The following is a 25584-nucleotide window of genomic DNA, read 5'->3' as shown; positions in this document are numbered from 1 at the left end:
TTAAAGAGTAAGCTCATTTTCATAAATCTAGTCAGTCAAATGCTTTGATCTTGTAAGTAGCCTCTAAAATTAGTGGCACAATAGAGCCTTTTAGTTCCCTGATTGTCACTACTGTACTCTATGCAGCTTTACAGTTGCTCGTATATTTTGGATTTATGTGTTTGAAAGTGATTTTTCCTGTATATAGACTGGTTTAAAAATTAAATATGGCACATGTTCTAGGTGTAAATTGTTATTTTGTAATGTATGTAACCTGAGAAATCTCCAAACATCTCAAGAATACCCAAACTATTTAAAGGGTCCATAGAATGCCCACTCCCTTTGGGGAAGTGGGAGAATCAGTAAGATGATAATTAAAACAATGCTGTTTCATGTATGCACTGTACTATAAAGTGCAAATGTGACAAGACAATAAAATAAGGGTAGCTTTTTCTGTCAGCAAGTATTTTCTGTCTGATTGTAAATGTTCACATTGTGGTTTTGCATTAAGCAATTTAGACTGAGATATATATATATATATATGAGATAACTTATACTTTCATGACTATTGGCATTGGGGGGGTAATTTCTGTCATTTTATGAGTAGCTGTGATAGAATAGTTAAAGTCCAGGAGTTGGGGTGGGGGGCATGGTGTTTAAATCCTTAGTAGAAACATTTTCCTTTTCCTTGAAAATGGAGTATTACTTTTTGAACACTGCAACTTTATTGAATATATATTCATTATTATTAAAAATAATTTTTTTAAAAAGCAATAATATTAAAAATCACTTGGAGGTGTGATATACTATGTGAATTAAATGCTATCCACAGTCCTTTGTATGTGGCAGGGGTTCTTATCTACCAAGAACATCTTTTTGCTTGTATGAAATGTAGTGACAGTGATCTTGCCAGAATTATACAGCTAAGCACAGGTGTCACTTGGATTCTGGTCTACATTAACAGATTAAAACACTGACAGTTTTTTTTATAGCATAAGATTTTTCTTGGAGACTGTTTTGTCTAACCTATATTCCCCTTCTTCCCAATTCTCTTTCAGATAGCAGTTCTGTGGATGAAAAGGTTTAAAATCACATATTTGCTATAGGGATCATGTATTTTGTTGATGTTTGTTTGTGACTTATTTGACCTGTTTTGTTCCTTCATTTTAGTTGTGAAATCTGCATGGGTTTTTTTTCCCAGCTTTCCACTCTTATGTTCTCCTTTGAGTGTATTGCAAATGTGTTGCATTTATATACAGGGGTAACCCTCACTGTTGTGCTTTCCATAATTGCCTACACAGGGGTCTGCTGCTGCCAAACATGACACCTGATTTTTGTCTCTAATTATCACCTACCCTGCATACACTATAGGATTTAAAGGGCAACAGTATTGGGAAGCAATACCTTTCCTTCCAATGGGTTCTTCCAGTGTGTGTCACTAAATGTTGAATGCTACCAAAATGTTGCCCAAAGGAACAGTTAGTCTAGCTTTGGCCTGGAGCTGACCCTGCTAAACATTTTCATATGTCCTACATGTTTGATGCAGTTAAATTCTGTCCAAAACTTACTAAAAGCAATCAAGTAACTGTATTTTTTTGGTGTCTCTTAAAGGCTCAGATAGTAAGTGCAAGTTCCTTGGATGCTTCCAAGCTTTATGCAGTCCAGGCATTTGCTGGGTAAGTAAAAACATAACTGAGAATTTTGTTATTTAAATCTGCAAATTAGTTTTATAGCATTATAGTATTTTTTTCTTAAGTATTTTTGGTTTGAGAAATTGCATTTTGAAAGAAAGTTTCATTGTGTATGTCTTCTTTTAATTTTTTAATTCCTTATTTTTTGAGAAATTAATAGAACAATTCAGATGCTGAGGTCAATTAGATAGGAGAACATTTTTTACCTCTTTGCATATAAAATAAGTGTCCTTTGAAGCTGTAGCACAATTTTGTCTTCATTCTGGTAAATGTGTAGTACTGTAATGCTAACATTACAGTATCACTCTAGTACTTGAAGTCTAAAAAGTCAAGAAAAAAGATCTTCTGGTGGCTGAGAGTGAGTGTGGTAGAAACCTGTACATTTTGTTTTGTTGTCTCCCAATGAAATTGTCTTGCTGCCAGTTCTAGGGATTCCCTCCTATTTTGAATACTTTTTTATTATTCAGTCTGGAAAGGCAAAGAACTAAAAGCCTTTGGTAAAATTTATCAGTTATATTAGTTAACCTAATTAAAAAGGGTATTATCTTCTTGCTGGTGCACTATGTAAGTACTTTTTACTATAAATACAATTTATTGCAAAGAAAAGTTGATGAGATTAAATTAGTCATTCATCTTCTGATTTTTATATCTGAAATGCTATACAATAGATGCTAGACACTATGAAGTTTTTCCCATTTAGATTCCTATTTTGAGGGGAGGTGGGTGTCCCTAAAAGGTAGTTATGGTTATTAATTTGCTTAATATAATGCACATGCTTCTATGGAAGGTATAATTAGGGTAACATTTATACTTATTGCTAAACTTTAAACCATTTTATGAGTAATCTACAGCTTTTTAGTAGTGTAGGTTGTTTCCATCTAGTTTGTCATACCTCGAAGTGTTCTATTTCTGCCCTTTGCAACTCACAGAACCTTCAGAGTTGCTGTAAGAGTGTGAGGTTACATGTGACATGGTGCAGGATTAGTTTCCAAATGCAAGCCAGAGGAGAAACAGTTTAACACCTGGTTATTGTGTAGCTTAGGACAGAATTTTGTAAGCAGACTCTGAGTGTAGGTACTGACAGTCGAGTATTGCATCTGTGCCTGTAGGAGGCTGCGTGTGACCATACTGCTTTACTGTATGTACTGCTTTCCATAGCCAGATGCTTAATTACAGTTTCTTAATAGATGTAGACCTTTAAAAGGCAATGTGGAATTCCTATTTTTTGTGGGTTGCACACGGAAAGCAATCTCATAGGTGTATGGAGAACTTACGCCCCTGACAAGGACTATACAGATTGAAGCTGCTCTTTTTGTGCCCTTTCTTCCAGCCACAGGTGGATAAATTCAAATGTTGAATCCTCTGAGAATAAGCTGTTTCAATCCCTTATGCAGACATCCTGTAACCACTGCAGAGGACTACTTCAAATGGCTGACAGTAGCTCAATAATAGCTCATGTTTTTAGATTAAACCTTACTTCTTTTGCTGACAAAGTTTAGACCTGTCCTCTCCTCACTTTGCTGTCCACAATATCTGTACCCAAGCCTCTGTTTCAACTGGGCCTCCCTGAAAACAGTTATGCAATTTTCATTTAACTTCTCATTCAGGCAAAGAATGCTGTCATTTCAAAGACTTTTGTGGCTCTGTTTTAATCACACTTCCCACTCTACTCCTCCGTGCAAAAACTAATGCTAATTCCTAGAATCCCTCAGTCTTTTCACTGCCAGCACAACTGACTGCAGTTAGCTATGACTCCTTCTCCCTGTTACTCTCTCCAAAAGGTGTTGTCATGTGAGGGAGATTCCTTCCCTCACAACCATTGTTGCTTTATCTATACAAAAATACCTCAACTGATTCTCCTCTGCCCTGCTCCCTCTCTGTCATGGCACAATGCTGTGAACCCCCCTCATGCACCAGCACACCCCAAGCCCATGGCAGGGACTGCAACTCTCCATTCTCTGCAATGATCTTTGCTTGGTTGTGTGAAATGAGAGAAAAGCCCAGGACAAGAAAGTAAAGGCAAAGACCAAAGACAGCTTTTCTGGGACTTCTCATGCAACTTCTCTGTTAAAAGGCAGAAGCACCACCTTTCCTGGTTTTTCTATACCAATACCATATAATATCATCTTAATTTCACTTTTCTTCACTTTCTTGAAGATGAGACACTTTAGAGCTCATTGTTTCCATATTTTTAAAAAGTGAAAGTAGGTTAGCTGGAGTTCTCAGCATGTATATGAATTCTGGGTAGTACCATTTTCCTTTTTTCCAGAGACTTGCTGTTGTATTAATTTACTGCTTGCCTAATGGTGAGTCAGAGACTGATAATTTTACCACATGGCCTAATCCATTCTGAAATTTGCTAACAATACACAGATGGTGCTGATGATTACTCTTTTTTTACTCCTTTCCTTCAGTGGCATGTTCTCTATGGTAAAACAAATTTATTTTTCTTGGATTCTCTGACAAATTCAAATAGATTACTGTTACGCAGAATATTTCCAGAAGCACCAAAAAATAGTCAGTATGACAGGTTTTTTTCCTTGCCTTGAATGATAACTTTCGTCAAATTAGTATGATTCCAGTTCATCATCTTCTATGTCAAGTTATTGTTGGGTTATAATTGGAAGTAGGGAGGGGAGTAGAGAATTCAATGTATAACCTACATTAACATTAAAAGCTTTTTCCTTGCTGTGTTACTTCTTAATGATCAGTAAAAGGAGTTTAGTGAGAACCCCCATTTTAGTCATATTTTATGTTACAGAGCAGAATAATAGATGGAAATAATTTTACAGATACTGTCTCTTTGTGAGCATAAGAATGCCTTAAGTTTTATTTACTGTTGAGGGAACTGCTCCTGAGTAGCAAGAAGCCCTGAGTTTATTTCTTGGTGTCTGTACATTTACTCTTCACAACCTCAGAAATGTTATTTTATTTCTGTCATGCTTTTGCTGGGTTTGTAAGTACATCTGGAAGTTGCAATTTGGGTCTACTTCGTCTTCATATTCTTGAAAAAAAATTATAGTATCGCAACCCTGCATAGAAAAATGGTCATGTGAAAATATAAATAAACTGCATAAATAGACTATGAATTCTTTTCCCTTTCTTGAAGAATGGTGCAGGTGCATCAGAAGGAAGTGAAAATTTCTTCACTAATTTTAGTTATATCTTTTCACACAGTAATTATAACATGTATAAATAAAATTAGGGCTTTCAGATTATAAACTCTTCATTGTGAATGTAGTTTTATATACACAGAGGTAGAGAGAAATATGAGAACTGAGAAGGGTATTTGAAGCAGTGCCAAACAGGAGGACCATGGAAAGGAGGATGTTCTGTCTTGAAAAACATGGTATCCCAGCTTCTCTGAGAATTTCCAAGTATCTCTGAATTAGAACTGACAAGGAATATAGCAATCTTCCAAAATCCTCTGTGGAAAAAGTTCAGGGGGATACCTGTGTTAATTATTTGGAAGAGTCAGAGAGAATGATGCCCGTTTGTTATCCATATCAATATATATTCTTTTAAATTCTGTTGGTGTGTCAGCCTTTTATTCTTTGAAGTGACTCCAAGTGCTCTTTGTTGTTGTTTTCAAGTTATATGTGAGATCTGTCTGGGGTTTAATTGTGTGCTCAATGAAAATGTGGTGAGTAACTTCTTGTGTGCTCAATGAAAAAGCTCAAACCAAGCAAGAGAAAGTAATGATGGTCACTATGGAATTATTTTAAAATGTGACAAGTTTTGTTTTCCACAGTCACATGGAGGTATTTGAGATGGGGTTATGTATTTAGCTAGGTATTTTAAAGTTTGTATCAAATTTAATACAGCAATATTCATTGACATCAGTGATATTCAATATGCAATGTTGGGCTGCATCTCAGCTACCAGATAGACAAGAACTTATGATGGAAAGCTATTCTTATAATTTCTAAATCAATGGTAAAAAGTTCTAGGAGGTATTAAGCAACCTTTCAGCTACCCTGCTTTGCATGAATGCCAGGATAAAAAGCACCAAGAACACTCCCACTTTTTTTTTCATGAGAATTGGAGCACTTGCGTTTAGCTGATAACTGCTAATTCTGATTTTTAACTGTAATTAGAGATATTATAAGCAGTTCTTAAGGATGTAGTCTGTAAGCTCCATGTTTTTATTTTCCTCTTTGCCTTTTTATCTTCTGCAGTCGTGGACTGTATGGAATTGACAGCATGCCAGACCTGCGAAGAAAGAAATCTTTTCCCATTGTTCGAGATGTGGTGAGTAACTTCTGAAGCTTGATTCATTTGCCACTTGTGTAGGTCTTTCTTGTAGTTACTATTGTGCATCTGAATCACAGTTTGCAACAATTGTTTTATGGAAAAAAGGTGTCTTGAGAGAATGGATTGAAGCCAGTAAAAGTCAGTGAGGCAATTGTTAAAATGTAATAGATAAGTCTGAATATCTCATCGGATATATAGGTATTACTTGTGTAATCAAGTAAAGGGTATTTCATGTAATAGTAATCTACTCACTTTCTTAAAGAAAGCTGCTGTTGAGTGTTTGGGATACTGATTCACTTGATTTATTTTGATACTGAAAGTTCCTTTTAAAAAGCAGCCCTTTTTCACTATGAATATTTTGAAGATTTATGCATACTTTTGGTACAAGATGAGGTATCAAGGTTTTTAACAGGCGTTGCAAACAATAATTTAGGAAGATAAATTTCAAAGTGGAAAAGAAGGGCAGTTCCTTTGAGATTTATTCTGGCATCCAGTCTAAGGAAGATTAAGGAGAATCTCTGTGCTCTGAAGAATTTCAAGTGCTATTCACATTTCTCTTTTTCTTTTCCAGTAGTGTAGAATTCATAATTCAATAAAATACCTATTTAGTCTGATGGTGGTAAGCCCCCAAACCAATTTCTCACTGTAAAGAAATGATGGGGTGTTAGGCTAAGTAAATGATTACTGTAGTTGTCATTAAACAGTCAGCCTTTGCCAAATTATTGCTCAGTGTTTTCTCAGTTACTGTGTTCAGCTACTTTGTGGTGATCCACCACACTGACCAGTCAAAAAGAGAAAGCGCAGCAACCATTTTAGAGTAGAATTCCTTCTGAAATTGATGAAAAGTTACAATGTACAACATAGTAGAGCCTGCAGTCATTAAAGCATCTTTTTGACAGAGGCCACGCCACTATTAATTGTATTAACCGTGAGTATAATCTACTGTCCTGCCTTGACACATTTATGCATGTTAAATGACACTCTGCTTTATTCTTAATTGTTGGAACTGCTTACAGAAAGGTATAGCTCAGAATACATAAAGACATCAAAATAAATGTAAATGATCCTTTTTTGTGCTTACTTTGACTCTTTCAGAAAAATAGAAATAATATTGCTAGAAATGAGTGCTAGACTCTTGATGCGGACTAAAATATAATTTCTTTGTTGCAATAAATCTGACAAATTATTAATATTCTTTATAATTTCTTCCCTATCTTGTCTGGATTTTTCAGGCTATGGTGAGTACTTTTATATTGATAAATGTTCTGAAATGATCACAATAACTGTTGGGGATTACATTAATATTGTATTTTATTATGACGTTCTGTTGGGAAGTTAAAAAATTATTTTATGACCAAGAATTTAATCATAAGGGAAGTGGTGCCTTTTGTGAGTGTGTTGTGCTCTGCATCATATATACCAATATTATTAGAAAAAGTTTATGTTAAAAAGTTATCAGTATATTCCAGATATCTTTTCTAATAATACAAGCACAATGTTTAGGACTCAAACATGAAGCTTCCCCTGTGGTACTGGAAAATCTTAGACACCTGGAGAAAGAGAAGCTGAAAGGCCTTGAGCATAAAGGAGACTAATTTATTTCAAATCCTGTATCAGGGAGTTGCAAAACAAATTAAAAATTAAGTAGACAATTGTCTGCTTTATCATCTTCTCTTATTGTTTAGGGATTTTGCTGGGTTTTTTGGTTTTTATAAATTTGTTCATACATTCATGATTCAACAGTACTTAAGGTCTTTATGCCCTGCAGGTCAAATTTTCACATAAGGAAAGACAATGAGGCCTTTTGGGTTAGTTGGAGCCTTAGTTGAGGTGGGACTACAGGGAGAGAAATATCAATAATTACAGTGGAGGTCGTAAGTTTTTAACTCACAGTGGCCAAGTAGGTGTGGTGATCTGCCCAGCCATAGCCAAAGGAAGCTCTATTTTACTGCCTTTGCTTCTGTTAATGCCTGTCATAATTTTGAATGTTGTGAAGACTCTAGAAAATTCCTGTGTTAATTCAATTTAAAGGTGAATTTATACTGTGTAATCACTCTAATCAGGCAAATTTCTTCTTTTGATCATTCAAGAATGTATTGCTCCTTACCTTTATTGTTTGATTATAAGAACACGAGAACAATTTGTCAATCTGCTGCTGTAAAACAGTCTGTTGAAGTGAACATACCAGATGAAACAACTGCCTGTTTCAGCTAAAATGGTGATGCACTGAAACTTTTTTTCTGTGTCTCCACAACAAAAACATTTATAGAGGCTGGAATTCAAATATGGTAATTTAAAGATTCGTATAAAGAAGAGATTCATTTAAAGTGCAGATGTCATATTGTCTACTTTTGTATGTTGTCAGCTAAATACCTGGAGTATTTTACATTAATTCTGCTATCAGCAGTCCATTTTCTTAACTCCTTGAATCATCGATAGGCAAATTCCGTTATATTCGTAACAAAAATATTCATCCATTAAGAAGATAAATCATAAAATAATAAGTATTTGTGAGGACTTTAAATTCTTCTAAATGGAAATCATAACAAAGAATTATCTTTGAGGCTGGATAGATCATGCTTTTGTGTCCGTGCTACAAATATGAAGAAAAAGCAAATGATATTACAGTTATGTCCAGTAATAATTCTGTAGTGGAGCTGAATTGTCATTTTTTCTAAATCTGTTTTCTGGGCTTAATACTGCAGTTCTGTTGAATATTTCAGGATTAGACATTGACTCTTTTAATAGAAAAATTATGGGGCAGGGCTGAGTAATTTCACTTAGTACCTTACTCCCTTGCAAGTTATTTTTTTTTTTCCCTTCCTCCCCCCTTCATCCCAGCACCCCAAGAAACAAATTACAAATCTTTCTTCAAAAATAATAAAGCTGAGATCCCTAGAGTGATATTCCTGTAGTTGCTCAAAAAGAAACCATTCTGAAATTGTGCGGGCTTTAAATGCTGAAAACAGTGACATTTTTGTCCCATTCACCTCTAGTGGGTAACTTTTGCATCACATTAAAAATATTAGCATTTGTAACGTGATAAAAAATACTTAGTCTTCAATTTTTTTTACCTGCTGATAGGAGTCTGTAGATTTTTTTAAAGGAAAAAAGAGATGATGATCAGGGAAACTGAAACGCTCTGTAAAACCAGAGGGATGAGTATTGCAGGGCACAGCCAGCAGTCATGAACAGTTACATTAGCCTGACTGTTCCTCTGTGCTCTTTCAGCTGTGTAAGACCCAGCTTGCTTACTTTGTTGTGATAGAGGACTTCTCTTTCTTTTTTTTTCCCCAACACAATTGATCATTTAACATACAATTATAGCTTGAGTCCAATTTGCTTTTACTTACAGTTACCATTTTTCAATGTTATTGCTAGAATGACTTCTTATTATATTTATTTATTTAAGCTGTTAAGGCAAATTTGGAGGTAATAAATTAGACAGTGTAGATACAAGTTACTAGGTAATCTAGAAGGCCTTGAGCATAAAGGAGACTAATTGATTTTAAACCCTGTATTAGGGAGTTGCAAAACAAATTAAAATTAAATAGATAATGGTCTGCTTTATCATCTTCTCTTACTGTTTGGGGTTTTTGCTAGGTTTTTTGGGTTTTTTTAATTTGTTCTTATATTTATGATTCAACAGTACTTAAGGTCTTTACTCTCTGCAGGTCAAATTTTCACATAAGGAAAGACATTAGGTAGTATCTGGACATCAGTTTGGGAGAGTAAACAAGTATAAACTGCTAACAAATCTGTGTCCTGTTAGAGGAGAGGGGTGAAACACTTCAGGTTCCTGTTGCTCACTGTATTCTTTTGATGCTCTGGACTTCCTGGGGGGGTCCAGCTGATCAGCTGCACTTACCTTTTTTTCTTGCTGCTACTTAAAAACAGAGGCAATAGGAGGAGAAGTTTTCTCATTGTATTCATATAGCCTGTCATCTTGTTTCCCACTGATTAATCTGGCAGCTTTTCCCCCTTTCTCTTTCCAAAATGCTCGCTCCTCCTTGTTTCATACCATACTTGAAAAGAGACACTGCTATGTTTTCAGTGCTTCATGCCGTTGAATTACCACCAACTTCAGTGTTTCAAAACAGATGCATTTTATGGGCTTTCTCTTGTAGATGCAGTTTGTTCTGACAGTGGTACATAAATGGAAATAATCCTTATGGGGTTTTTTTACTAAAATCCCTGTAAATTTAATCCATTTGACTTAAATTTACTGGTTTATCATAGATCCATCTAGGTATCACTTTCTTCCAATGTGACAAATATTTTATTAAGAACAGCCTAATTATCTGTTTCCTATCAGGCTTCATTATTTTATATAGGGCACTGCACTATAATTTTAGGCACATTTCTGATTAAGGAGCAAAATAGTAAAGCTCCATGATTCCAAGGGCACCCCTTGGGAGAACTGGGCTTGAAGGACACGTGAGAGGGTCAAAATTGCTTCCCCATTTTCTTTTTTCTCACAGGAAATAGTATCTGTTTATTAGCTTACAGTGATATCATGAAACTGCAGTTCTGCTGGCTCATTTTCTTTGGTGTATTGCTGGAGGACAGAACACAGCAGCAGTCACTGCCCTATATTTGAGGTTAATGTTCTTACGCCCTTTGTGCTCCTGTCCTGACGAGTTGTTCACATTGCCCTACTGCTTGGAATGGCTAGGATGGTGCAATTGAGACCTAAAAGCGTCAAATCCCTTCCTAGTCAAAACTATAAAACTGGCATAGTGCAGGCAAGTAAATGTACATGGGTACTTGGCAAGACTTTGAGAAAAAGCCCTATGCTTCAAGAGGGATCAAAAGATCAATGCTTTTAAAGTACATTGATTTAAAACACAAAATTCTTCTGATTATGAAAATTGTTTCTTTTCCTCTTAATGATATAGAAGCATTTTTACTTGCCGCTTTTAACTTTGATATGTGGGTCCTGTAGTGTTGGGTTTTGTCACAAAAAGTATGAAAAAATGAAGTCTGAACACTGTTTAATCTTTCCTGTGATTTTGTCAATCTCACTGGCACACACCCATGGAATTTCCCATATTCATAGAAATAGAATGAAAGGATGGTCACAGAGAAGTAAACAGAATTGTTTACTTAATAACAGAATGGAAAATCTGATAGCATGGAGTTTGTAAATTTCTGAGTTTAAAAGAGAAAAAAAAAGGGAGGGTTCTTTGTAATAGGAGAGCCATGAATCAAATACTACTAAGCCAAGGATGATTTCTTACCCTATAATTGGTTTCACAAGATTAATAATTCTGTGTCAGTCTGCAAATTTAATTATTATCAAGAGAAACTTATTGAAAATTGGTTCAGGGAAAGTGAACATTTAAAATTAAAATTGAACAGTCTCATAAATAAATAAATAGAAATCCATTTTAAATATGTCAATGATTAAAATTATATACTTGGAAGAAATTGGAATTGTCTCTTCATCCAGAGATTAATGATGCAGTTCCGTTGCTGATGAAGGCCTAAATTGCTTCTGGCCCAGTATGTATTTCACAAAAATAAGAATGTCGCATAAAAAGTATCATTTAAACTTTTGCTGTAATTGTTCTGTAAGGATGGACTACAGAGACCCACTTCAGAGTTAGGTGAAAATCTGTATCCTCACAACAAAGGCAACAACAGGCTTATGTTTAGTGGGTGGTATAATTGATCCACACACCGCTTGACTGCGAGGGCAGCAAAGCATGACAAAGCAGATAGTGGATGACAGAAGAACAGAGATAAAGCAGGAGCGTACAAACACACTGGGAATGATTTAGAATAGGAGGAAGGTAGAATGAAAACAGCACTACAGGTGAAGTACAGTAATATAACAGTGTTATGGTTGATATTTTGCACAGTGGAATAAATCTTACCTGTTTCTGTCAGTCCAAAAGGATTACTGATAGCAGAAATGATATTCAGATTTGAATTATTATTTGTAAGACACACAGAACTCATTTCCCCAGGGGCCTTTCTGATCATTATACTCACTAGTTAATTCTCAAGGACCCATTTAAATTTCTGGGGTGTTGCAATAAGGAATATAAAATTTCCTTGTTTATTGTATATTAAAATTACTTTATTTTCAGTCCCTTTGTATGTACTGTACTAGAGCAAAAGAGTTTATCTCTACAACCAAGTGCCTTGTCTTCAGAGCCAGAAGTTGTCCATATACCATTATGTGGCTAAATGAGGACATATAGACACGGAGTTCTGGTCTCTTTTCCTGTCTCAGATAACCAGTGTGTTTCTCCATACATATCCAGTGTATTAAATTAATACTGTCTTTAAGGAAAATAATTCTTTAAGGTTTCTGGAGGTCTTTTATTTAAGACAAGTAGCATTTTATATGCGTACACACAGTTTTAAAATGCTCAGTGAGTTACAAAAAATTATCCAGACTGACAACTTGAACCGTAAGACTACTGCAAAATGATCTCCCATGTTGCTGCAGGCACAGTCAGCTTCCAAATTAGGGCAGGATGCCTATCCTTGTACCACATTAATTCGGTTGGTAAAGTGGAAAAACAGTGACAGCCTGTGGTTTAAAAAAACTGAGTCACAAACCTCTGAATAACAGGTTTTTTATTAGAAATGGCAGTTCAGCTGGGCACTGCTGAAAGGAACAGGAATGATGATGGAAAGTGTACTTGCATTATGTACTGAAACCTTAAAAATTGTGAGCTGCAAACATGAACTAAAAGTTTTTATATCTTCTACAGTTTTGTTTACATCCAGTAGCGTAATTAAGTACTATTTGCCTTCTATTAGATTCAACAGCTGATGTTACTTGTATAATTGGTAACTCTTTTGTATTTGCCTTAAACAGACACTTGCAGCTCGAAAATCTGGTATTTCCATGGCCATGCTCATCCGGACCTCCATAAACACTGATGAAATGGTAAGTGTTTTCAGTGACAGCTTTAAGTCTTTTAAATAACAGAGAAATTTTTGTTCAAAGATCTCTAAAAATTATTTCAGCCTTACAAACTACAAACTGGATGAAATTGAGTGTATTCCACTTATTGTGTAGGAACTTCCAGGGAACATGAGCAGAATTTGCTGCCTGACCCACAGAAGCAAGACCAGGTTTGCTTGTGCTGACTCACATCCGTGACAGTCAGAAGGGTCTAAACAAGAAAACTTTGATTTACAAAACAGTTATTTGGGGAAGCCTTTTATTTTAAATTATCCAACTGTGCCATGTTTACCTGCAATCTTTCATCATCTTTCTTTCTTCATCACACTGTGAGTGCAATTAGAATGACAGGACTCTGCAAGATGGGTTTTTCGTGATCATTTTTTCTCAGTCCTTATAGGTGGCTGGAATACTATATGATTTTTTTTTTTAAAATGTAGCTCATGTTAATAGCATATGTGATTCTAGAACAAATATTTAATTTAATCAAGAAGTAACCACAAGAATATTTTGAAAAAACATATTGTCATAGCGAGTAAAATGTGTGAGTTATGGTTTTCCATTACTGATTTCATTTATATTTAGCAAAAGAATTTTTTTTGAAAAACCGAACAGGTGCTTTTCTTCAGGAATACTTAGTGTGATCGGAGAAGATTTATATGACTGAACTAAGCAAAAGCAATAATTTGAAGAAATACAGACGCATTTTGTGTTCCTCAAATTGCTACATAGCCTTCTAAATGTTCATACATAGCCTTCTAAAATACATTCTATTCTGAAGAAAAATGAAGAGTTGAATTTTTCTTACACTGTTGTTAAGGTCCAGAGCAGGAGAATGGGAGAACAGAAAATACTGACAGGTGTTCTGGGAACTGGAACACATAGCACAAATATTCACCCATCCGTCAGTCTTAACAGGTTTATTGTGAACTGTCTGTGCTTACATGGTAATCACCAAGTTATGATTTGGTGGTGCTCAGGGATGGATTGCTGAGGTAGAAAACAGCTGGTGTTTGAAATGTTCTTCCAGTAGGGGCAGTAGTTATTTTATTCTGCAATCTCAAAATAGCAACAAAGGTTGATAGAATGGAGAACAATGGGATCTTAAGAAGAAGCTCAAAGCTGAGGGAAAATAGTAGAGAAAAACTTACGGAATCCAAGTGGTACAAAATAAAGACTTTTTCATCTTTGTTATAGCTTGTACAAAAATACAAACTATAACAGTAAAAGACCCTAAAATACTCCATATACTTTACTAAAAGATGTTTACTAAACAAACAACATTATGTATTACTACCTTTCCTAACACAAAATACAGATTCAACTATTTATTTAAATGCCTTCTCTCATATGAAATCTACCGGGCTCTGACTTTGACTTTGAAGGGCTAAAGTTGCAAGTTTCAGAGATAATACTAATTGCAAACAACTGCAGGACAAGAAAGAATAATTCGGACTGCACTTCCAGATTCTTGCATTAAGGGTCCTGTTCAGGAGGAAGAAAGAAGGCAGCAAATCCCAGTGAACAGCTCAGTGCAAACATGTCTCCAATGCTTGCCATCAACCAGACAAACTACTGAATTCTGATTCAGGAGAATCGGAAAGGAAAAATTAATTTGAATGTATTTTTATGCCTTTATACTCTTTGGCCTCCATTTGAACCATGCCATGTGAAAAACTGTGTACCAGAAATAGTTATTTCTTAAGAAATCTTGAAATAAAAATGTAAGTCCAAAGGCAGACAGCAAATGTCATTTAGACACACGAAAGTTCATTTGATGAGAAATGTAAAAAGCTAATTCAGAGAAGTGGTGAATAAGAGAAGCCAGTCCTATGCCAGCCCCCACTACACATACCAAAGGGCAGGGAGTGCTCTTGCACAGATAAAGGTAAGGGTACAGCAGGTAAAACCTCTTGCAAGATATTTAAAACAAGGGAAATGCACTACTTTTCTACTTGGTCTCTAAGTAGTAGCCAGCCAAACTTAATAACTTAGGGCATCATTACACTGGGTAGAGCAAGATTTGAAAACAAAAAGGACAGACATTTTCAGGCATAAAAGAATTCTCCAGATACTCTCCACAAAATGAAGATGTGAAATGCAGATGAAGAAATCGAGTCACCAATGAAAGTTAAGGAAAAAAAAAAATGCCCTTTGGGCAAGTTACTCCTCTGATTAAGGTTTTTACCCTCCCTTAACTTTTTCTGGAGGGAATATTAGTGACTCTGGTGGGTGTGGGTTATTTGGCTGATTAGATTCAGTATGAAAATTCTTTGAACTAATGCCTTTTATTAAAACTCAAGTGCCACCTATTCAAAAACTTACATCCTGTGGTTAAGGCTTTGAGCTTTGCCAGCTGTCACAGCTATCCTTGTGGTACACCACACACATGACACAGTGAATTTGTATGTTCTCAAGCACAGATCCAAAGACATCTTAAGCAGTGTAATACTTAGAGATATGCTTTCAGTTGAGTACCCATTTAATTGCTTTGTTGAACAAAGAGCTGCAAGTTTTTGAAAATAATACATCAATGACATGGAAAAGTATCTTAAGTGGTATATGACAGAAGTGAATTTCCCTTCAGAGGATAAGCAGATAACTAAATAATTCTCCTATATATTAGTAGTGTTAAATGTTGCCAAACCAGTTATTAGTTTTGTAGTTAGATTGGAAGTTATTAGTGCCATGTTGTTATGCTCTGTAATTCATATAACAGAAACATTTAAACAGAGAAGAGTAATAGGAGTGAAAGCCTCCAGACAGTAAGAGAAATAAAGTTCTTCTTTGCAATTTGCCTTATTAACAACGGGAAAGAACTTGTTCAGCAGCAAAACCAATCTACAAATTGTGTCTTTCAGCTGAAAACTTCACTTACCCTCAAATGTTTATTTTAAGGCCTGTTGAGCTCTGCCATTTCATTTCTTACTGACATTTCAGAAAAAGATAAAAGTTACTGGCAAAATTCTAAAAGTATTTATAATGTGAAAAAACTTTGAAGCTGAACAGGGCGAAAGGGCAGGATTTGTACTGAGGCTACGTGAGTGCAGGAGAGGGAGAGTGTAATCGGTGGTTTCTGAGAAGCATGATTCCTCAGCAAGCTGTATAAATTCACTTCAGGTTGTTTTGAAGTTTTCTTTCTGGTCCCTGTAACATGGAAGGCAAAAGTGGAGAAATGTACAAAAATGAATTCTCCAGAGTTAGGTGGCCATTACTATCACAGTCCTCCTTAGGGTCTGCCAAATCAAACTGGTGCACACCTTTGCTTGCTTTCAGGGAAGTTATTAGGATAGGCTAAGAAGCACCCTGGAGAGCAATTCAGTATTTGTTTTTGTCTTTTCTGCTGTATCAGGTTTTTTCTTGGTTTGGTTCTACAGTGTTCTCAGAAGTGCTCAGATCAAATGTCCATGAAATGTCTCTCCATATATCTTTGGCCAGGCTTCACAGGATGGATATTGTTTTCAGCAGTAACTATTAACTTCACTAAGAGCTGTTGCAGCCTAAACTACCTAACATTTGGGTTTGTTATTTTTAGTGCTTGGCCTGGTGAATCAGTGGATTTATGGCTACACGGTACTGGTTTCCCCACAGTAGCAAAAGTCCTTTAATTGATGACTCTGTGCAACATTATGCAGATATGCACACAAAAACGGGTATTTGATTTTTGCCAGACAGTCTGTTATTAGCAGAATATCTCACAAGTTTGAGTAGGGATGCAGGTGCATAAAACCAAGACTATGTCAGCATATTTTTAGACAGGTTAATATCTTGCATATGGCCTACAATTACCATAGCTGAATATTAAAGATAAGGAAGTGTTAACAAATGCTTAACTGAATAAGTCTGCCTTGCTTCCTATACTGTCAGAACCGTGGCAGTGATGTTAAAGCACAAATAAACAAACCACACAAATTCCAAAATGTTGTTTCCTTGCTACAGCTGTATAGCCAGCATTAGAGCTACCACGTGTTATATCCACACCAGAGGAAAACATGGTAGGACAGGCAGACTTTCAGAAATATCCCGTTGTGATATCTTTTTTAATATGGTTTCTTCTTTCTAAAAGAAAAAATTATTCATTTATAAGGGAACGGATCTAGAACTTTTAGTACGTTCCTGGCAGTCACGGATGCGTTTAGTGAACACCCACCTCCTAAAACAAACACAACCAACCTAAGCTCTTATTTTTGTGTGGTGACTAGTGCTGCCCTACAGGCTGCTGAGCTCTTATTCCCAATAAATTGCCTGGACCTAGAAGATCTGGGTGCCTGAATAAGAGATCAAATAAGCAAACCAGACCATTGTGCCCATATAAGCCAATGTCTTATATGCAATACTATAGGGACTGCTTTTGCATCCTACTAAGCACTAAGGAGCTGAGATTGAGGTTGTTACAGTACTAATCAATAAATAGCTAATAATTGTTCTTGTAGCAGAACTAGTAAGAGGTCTTCAGCTGAAACAGCCCAAGAAATGGGTTTGGATTTTTGAGAGTATGGCTCATTCTTATCTATAGTAAAAAGCAACTTGATGCTTAAAAATGAAGTAGTGAGATGCTATTAAAGGAATACAAATAAAATTGAACCCTACAATTAGCTTGCTTTTATTTGATGAGATTATATAGACACCAAGTAATAAAGGATGGTGTTGTGTATTAATCAGAAGGCATTTTGTGCCGTGTGTCTAAGTTCCTATAGGAAGTAATTAAATATTCAGAATTTTTTAGGTAGCCACTTAAAATGCCCCAATGAATGTAATGCTGATGATTTTTTCTTTTTCTGCCTTAAAATATAAAAAGATAGCAACTTTGTGTTGAGTAACTTGATTCCAGCTTAACTCTGCTGTTTGTGTAATCAGGCAAAACAGTCATCCAGAGTTCTTTTGTCTTCAAAATGTAAACCAAAATGAGTAAATCAGCATTTTGAAAATTAGTTCATACTTCTATATATATTCTGATTTTGTAACATTTTAAGTGTAAATGGCATACCATTTAGAAACAGTTCACTTGTGTTAAACAACACACCTGAAGTATTTCTTTTTCTTACCCAACAGAAAATACATGTCTTCAAGAAGACGCTGCAGGCTTTGATCTATCCAATATCATCAACTACACCTCATAACTTTGAAGTGTGGACAGCTACAACTCCCACATATTGTTATGAATGTGAAGGCCTCCTTTGGGGCATAGCCAGACAAGGCATGAGGTGCACAGAATGTGGTGTCAAATGCCATGAGAAGTGCCAAGACCTCCTAAATGCTGACTGTTTGCAGAGTGAGTATTTCCTGATGGCTGAAGTGTTGTATTAGTTCACATCTTTTGATTTCGTGTGTACACTCAGCTGTATCCTGAAATGCAGGACCAGATCACCCAAAATCAGTGAAGGAGTGTTGATGTTCATCAGTTGAGAAGCTAGCCAGAAACTTTATGGAATACCTACTGTTAGTTTTGCTTTTGTCCTTGAAACCTGTCAAATGTTGCTGGGCATTTACAAAGTAACGCTTGGTAACTTCAGTGAATTATTTACTTTCCACTGCCTATGCCAATATCCGGAGCAATTTATTACTTGACATAAACCCTCTTTGTTTTACTTAAGTCAAAACACAAAAAATGTCAAAGGAAATATTAAAAAAAAATTCCTGCTACTTACTGTAGTCATATTGATGTGCTATATAATAGACAAAAATATGTAACAGTGAGTAGGCTCTTTGCACTTCGAAATATTAAACCCTATATGCATAAGGGGAAAAAAAATTTAATCAGTAAGCCATTTGGCACTAAAATTAAGGCAAAACAACCTTTTCTTTCCTTTTCCTTGCCGTTGCCCAGCTTGGTTCTGGCCACCTTGCATTCTCCTGAGAAACTGTATCAGGTGTATTTAAATGATTCTTAAATTACAACACAGTTATTAAATGAGATTCTAAGCAATAGAAAATCAAGATCTGCAAATTTTCTGACATTCTGATTTTGGAATGGAATGGGCTTTTATTATGCCGGAGGTATGCAATGCTGTTCACTGTTGATATGTTCCAGAGCTCTTACATGTAGGAAAACTACATAGATATTTCACTCAGTTCCTTCTTCTTCTCACTGTGTTCTCTGTGTGAGGAGCTGTCACGAGGGATGGATGCTCAAGGTTCGTGCTGTTCAGGAACTAATTAAAATTTCCCAGAGCAACTGACCCCATGGAGATTAAATTTGTGATGAATTTCTAAATCAGACTTCCTAACTGTGCTTAATTGTGATTCTGATCTGTGGTTGAAACTGGGCTGTTGTCTGCTGGTCCGTATCACCAGCCCAGAAAAAAAAAAAAAAACATAAAAATGGTTCAGAGCACCATGATGCCTTTGAGTTTTTACAGATATATATGAATGATAAGTCTGAGAATATGCAAAAAATAAATAGTGTTGGCAGTCATCTGTGGTATGAACAGTCTGAAAACATTGAACAACTGAGTCTTGAAACAGAAAAACCTCTAGAAGGCAAATTGCAGGTAAAATATTTAAGGGATTTAATGCCTAAGGGATCCCACTCTTCTCATTAGTATGCAAATGTTTCTGACCCTTCTGTCATATTTTTTGCATCAGGTTAATTGTTCAGTGTTCATAGTATACTACTTTGAAGATGAGGTTCCTGTTCTTTGTTTTCCATTGAAAAAATGAATTGACCAATTGGTTAAATCTCTATTTCTGAGAAAGCTGATGACACTAACAGTGTCATAAAGTGAAATGTAGCTATTTTTATCACAGTCATCCTTTCGCCCATCTCATAATCACTAAGACGTATTGGCCTCCAAACTTCTGTGATTTATTTTTTTTAATATATAATGATTGCTAATATAGACTGTAGAGATGAATTCACATCTCAAGATCTTTGGGGTCAATATATAAACTTGTTCTAAATTAGATTTCGAAAACAAACAGTAACACTTTCATTAGATCTCTAATCTTCAATAAGATATCCCTTTCTAGTACTAGGTGCAATATTAAATTAGAATTGATTTCAATCATGTCAAGTTTGTATCAGTCCCTAGGGTGAAAGGAGCTTGTTAACTTCCTGTGCAATTGTCTTAATTAGTTTGATCAATACTGCGTGAAAAGAGTTGTTGATAGACAGCAGTAGTTAGTCAGCAACAGAGTAGATAGTCAGCAACAGAGGATGTAAACACAGTTGCAATATAAGTAAGTGTGTAAAGAGAAAGAAATTTACTTAAAGGAAGTTGTATTTTAACACATATTTCAGTTTTATCTGTGCTTTCTCAAAAATCAGTGAGGTTTCTAACAGGAATATGTTATTGCCATCCAGATTGTGCCCATGGTTTATCATTCAGTTATGATGTTGCATTTCTACCTTTTAAGGAAGGGCAGAAAATAAGAGAAAATGAAAAAAAGTTCCCTCCTGCATCTTCTAAGAATGACCTGTCATGCTTTCCAGGCAGCTCATCAGTCATCTCTTCTGTAATAAAATTACTAGGGAACTTTTTAACTGGTATTTTTTTTCCATGGTAGCACCTAATTCTATTTCTACTTATTCCTGATTTTTTTAGTCTGGAAAATCTTAATCACTAGAATTTTGGTCTTCCACATTCAGAAGGATTAGGTACTCTGACCAAGAGATTTTCAATATTTCTCAAGATTTAGTAGCCATGGAAAGCACCTTGAAGAAGCCATTTAATTCAGCCTTTTGGCAGTCTGGGATCACTGATATCTGGTATTTCAACCCTCACTTTTCCAATCTTGTAACATTATGCCTTTCCACTTTACATCTCTCTGTATATATAGATATCTGTTGCCCTCAGTGTGCTAAGAAACCTTCAGACACATTGAAAACGGTAGAAAACAAAGCGTGTAATATTTGAGTTGTAAGGCTTCACTGAAATCTTATACTGAAAGATGACCCTTTCCAGCTCTATAGAGTTGATAATTTCTTCTTCAGCTATTGCAAGCTGAATGCCTCAACAAAAACTCCTTCAAAGGAACATATTGGTGATTGATGGTATTGTAAAGAAGGAACTCTGTGCTTCTTCAGTGTTGAAATATCTGAATTATAACTGCATAGCAAATTGTTCAACATTATTTTGTTTTAATTTTACTATTCCTTTAAAAGGAAAAGTAATAACTTTAATCCTCCCAGGATTTGAGGGTGGCTAGTTGGATGATGTTTTCATGACTTCCTGGAAGACTGCTGCTAATGGTGATTCTGACATTCAGTGTCACAAGCCTTTGAGTAGTGTTTAACAATATGAGCCAAAATTCAGCAATGCCTATAGCAGGTGGCACTGTGTCATTGATTATAAATTTTTTAGTATTTTTTATCTTGCTTTATATGTTAATCTCTACAAGAGTTGAAATAGCCTGTTTAGCACTGCAGGAATTTAAATTTTTGCTTCCTGCATTTGTAATACCCTTCTGATCATACAAGTCTGATGTTTCTTTTCTCACACCCAACTGCAAGATTGATATTTGGGGGTTTTTCAAGAGTATATTGTAGGGACATTGATGAGAAACCTTTTCCTCTGACAGACAAAGGACATTTTAATCAGGTGAATTTGACTTTGTTTTTTAAAGGGCCTCTGACATCAGTTACAATTCTTAGAGAGAGAAATCTCTCCAGAGCACTTCTGAAAAGAACTGTGAATAAAATCTGAGTATTTTCTGCCTGACATGCCACCACAGGCTAACAGAGTCTGGAAGTATTCTCACGTAGATAATATCCCTTGATCTCTTCTACCATCCCCATATACTCACTGAAATTATCAGTAATGACCATTTTACTGGAGAGGGGAACCTCCCTGTTCCATACCTGTGATATATTATTTTCTTTGGTGGTCTCTCTTTTCCAAAAAGTCCGTAAGTTTAATACCACCCAAGCACAGGTGTGGTGTCCAATGATGGAGTTTTGAGATCACGTTTGTGCCTTACTGTTCACATGTTGAGATGTATTCACAGTACTGATTGGCACTGAATAGTATTGATTTAATAAATATTTTTAGGTATAGCACATAACACTGATGGCAGCTGAATATGAACCCCTCATGTTATACTAAATCAACTGATAATTTTACATATCACAGAGAATATATATGGGGTATTGTTCAGGTGAAACAAAGATCCTCCTTCAAGTCTTGCTGTACCAAGAGTTGACTGGAGACCCTAGAGAGGAAAAAGAACAAAGTTCATTTTCAGTAACAATGGTGACCTTTTCTCTCATTTCAGGAGCAGCTGAGAAAAGTTCCAAACATGGTGCAGAAGACAAAACACAGAATATTATTAGTGCTATGAAGGAAAGAATGAAGATTAGAGAGAAAAATAGACCAGAGGTGTTTGAAGTGATCCAGGAAATGTTTAGTATTTCTAAAGAAGATTTTGTACAATATACAAAAGCAGCAAAACAAAGTGTTTTGGATGGAACATCCAAATGGTCAGCAAAAATAACTATCACAGGTAATTTTCTCTTGTTCTAAGAGCTCTTTCTTTCCTATTCCTCTGGTTCAGGAGCAAGATTTTTTTATAAGTAGAGCTGGACTGTATGTTCAGTTGCATACTTGGTGCATCTACAAACAGTTGAATTTATATGATGCCACCTGCAAGAATTGAGTTTTAAGTTGCTAAAACTGCTTTATATTCTACTGCTCTAGGAAGGAAGATGAGTAAAAGTAATCTATCTCCTGTACCTCCTACCAATATCTCCTGTGTTAATGATGCGCTTTTTGCCATCAACTGCAGGAGTTACAGTTCACCAAAAAATAGGCTTTGAGTGATTAAAAAAACAATGAGCTTGCAATTCCAGATCCCATTGGTTTGAAACTTATTATCCATTCATGTTGCTTGACTTCCATTTTAGTGATGCTGATGTTGTATAGTTCTGCTCACACTGAACATATTCCAGATGGCTTCCAGTTGCATTAGCCTGGTTGCTCATGAAGATTTCCAGGTTCTCTGACTTCAACATTTCAGTTTTTGAATTAAAACCTCAGCATGAATGGAGGCTATTCTGAAGGTTGAGGGGTGGTGCATGAAATTCAGAAGAATAATTACGGAATTTCGGGACTGTCACCAAGCACTAGGGACATATTTAATTCATATGCTTACTTTTAGTTCTACCTCTCAAGGATACTGAAGGCTACCTTTTGTTCAGGCCAGTATAATACATACAATTTAATCATTGAAGACTTTTTCTAGGCTGTCCATTAATTTTACTGCATAAGTAGGAAAGGGATACTTCCTTGCCTTTTTAGTTTCCCTGTGGATTTAGAGTGAATGGGGAAAACAAAATATATTATTTCATTCCTAAGAGTGTTTTCAGAAATTGGATGTGTCAAAGAATAGCAGAATTTTACTTCTTTCACTGAAGTCAGCACATATGACTGACCCCACACTGAGAGCTGATCTGCTGAGCAAGGTGCCATTTTTAGGTAATCATTTTTCTGAGCATGCCAAGGGAGCTTCATTATCCAAAATGATTGACATTAGAGAATGTTAACTAAATGTTAGCACTGAGATGATTTAAATAATATGTGCAAAATAACAAAGCCAAGTGCTGCTGAATGGTAAGAGCCAGAGCAAGTGTTTTAGCTGCAGTTCTCTGTCTTTGGTAGGCTGCTCTTTGGCAGTTCTGCTTTCTCCTGAGATTTCCACTTTTATAAATGATGATGGAAAATCAAATTGTATGTATTTCTATTTGCCACTAAATGCATATCCATTAACTATACACCCACATTAACTGTCAGAAAGGATAGTAAATACATAAACAGTTGATTATAATTGATCTGAACTGTCACTATCTCTGTGATAGCACAGAAAGTATTCTAAAAATCACAGTTCATCTCTTAGGAGAACAAATGACAAATGATAGCCATGCCTCTCATGTTTCATTCCATAATCCACAGGGCATATTTTTTTATATTATTGAAGGTTTTAATTTGGAAACTTTACTTTGGATCTTTGGAGAAATTTTGGAAACTTTATTTATTGGGGGGCAGGGAACTTTAGGGAACTGTCAGGCTTAAGACAAGTTACACAGCATTATATTCCTTGCCATTCTGATTAAACCAAAGTTTGAGAAAAGTATTTGAGTTATTTGTGAAAAGTATAAAAAAGTTTGGTGCTCAGTAGTGAATCTTTATATTTATTACTCTATTAAACTGTATTTTAAAATCTGATACAGTCCTAACTACCCTACAGAAGGGTAGTTAGACAAACGTCAGTCTCCAGAGTTACAGACATCGGGAAAATAATCCAAAAACCTTTCCTTCAGGAGCCCTCACTTTGAGGGCTTTGTTTCCTGTTGCTGTTGTCCTTCTCATTTCCTTCTTGGCAATAAAGGCTATGAGGGCTAAAGCACATTTCTCTCCTTTTGTCGCAGTTCTTTGTGCTCAGGGCTTACAGGCTAAGGACAAAACTGGTTCAAGTGACCCCTATGTTACTGTGCAAGTTGGCAAAAACAAGCGAAGAACAAAAACTATTTTTGGAAACTTGAATCCAGTATGGGATGAAAAATTCTATTTGTAAGTATAGAAAATACTGTTGATATTGATTTTTTTAACCTACATTTAGGTAATAGAACTCTACCAAACGAAATATTGGGTTAATTTGAAAGTATGTTTTGTCTGTACTGTATGTATTCACAGCATTATGAAATTGGCAAGTTCTGAATGGAGAGAGCATCAAAGTTTATTGTGGCTTTATCTTATAATGACCACGCAGCTTATAATTAAGTCTTTTTGGGGATCTGTTGGTGGGGTCTAAGTATTCTAATCTTTAAGGGAAGTTAAGTAACAGTTTTCATACTTCAACCTTACATACTAAGTATTGTCAGTAGAAATGCCTTCCTATGTGCCAGATATTGGCCATGCAAGGTAAATGTGTGTATTTGACATCGTGATTCTCCAAGGTGTAACTGGGGAATTTGGTAGTAACTGGTGTGCTCCAGGCTCTGGGTTGGTGTGTTTGTAATGTCCATACTTTTAGGAGACTGAGTATTGTCTGAAAGTCTGATGTGGAGAGTATGGTATGATGGCATTGTTTAGTTATTTTCATATTCCTTTCCTCCTATAAAGAGGGTATAAGTTGTCACTATTCCTATCTACAAAAACTGTGGAAACAACTTCTGTGAGGGTTCAGGCATTTGAAATAGAGCCCTGTTTTCTTCAAGAGGCTGCAATGTCATAACATGACGGGTTACCTTCTTATTATCTAGCACTTCCCTGTTTTTTGACCAAAATCTGCTACCTTATTGAGGAGGACGTTGTTGTTTCAGTAGTGGGTTTGAAAGAGTTTTGGTCCAAGATGCTGCTTCTGTTTGTCTGGAAAAGGTACTAGGGAATTATTACTGTATTAAACAATGTATACCCATTCCTTTCACAGTTTCAGACACTTGTATTAGAAACTAATAGTTAATTCAGAAAAAACAGACACCTAGAAACTTTTTACTAGCTTCTTCTATACAGAAGTGTTTTCTTCTTGAGTTAATTGTGTTACTCTGGTAACAGTTGAAGTGTCATACCTCACTGAATGACTTTGAGTGACCAGAAGTAGGAGATTAATTACTTTCTTGCATTTAATTGTAGGAGCCCCATAGTGTCAAAAATGGGATGAGCAATTCAGCAAATTTGGTAGGAAGCTTTGAATGTATTTTCTCAAAGGCGTGAGCAGGGCTACAATCAAATCCTTGAAAACTTGAAAATATTCTGTATTTTTTTTCTCTCAGCACTAAGTATTACTATCATCTGCTGCCCT

General features: G+C 35.8%; 1 protein-coding gene across 5 annotated transcripts in view; it reads left to right on the top strand.

Moving 5' to 3' along the window:
- Nucleotides 1-25584, top strand: part of UNC13C (unc-13 homolog C) — a 134873-nt gene that overhangs the window by 26620 nt on the left and 82669 nt on the right. For 4 of the 5 annotated variants that reach the window (XM_017742682.1, XM_008639998.2, XM_017742684.1 and 1 more), the window contains exons 3-10: nt 1038-1060; nt 1591-1655; nt 5849-5921; nt 7157-7162; nt 12760-12831; nt 17902-18121; nt 22063-22290; nt 24212-24353. In XM_017742682.1, the coding sequence (XP_017598171.1) occupies nt 1038-1060; nt 1591-1655; nt 5849-5921; nt 7157-7162; nt 12760-12831; nt 17902-18121; nt 22063-22290; nt 24212-24353 (829 nt within the window). The remainder of the gene's footprint in view (nt 1-1037; nt 1061-1590; nt 1656-5848; nt 5922-7156; nt 7163-12759; nt 12832-17901; nt 18122-22062; nt 22291-24211; nt 24354-25584) is intronic. The other variant, XM_017742683.1, reaches the window with a different exon arrangement.

The sequence above is a fragment of the Corvus brachyrhynchos genome, unplaced genomic scaffold (assembly GCF_000691975.1).
Source record: "Corvus brachyrhynchos isolate BGI_N302 unplaced genomic scaffold, ASM69197v1 scaffold97, whole genome shotgun sequence".
Taxonomy (NCBI): Eukaryota; Metazoa; Chordata; class Aves; order Passeriformes; family Corvidae; genus Corvus; species Corvus brachyrhynchos.
Note: the sequence above shows the minus strand (reverse complement) of the source record. Positions and strands in the feature narration are given on the sequence as shown.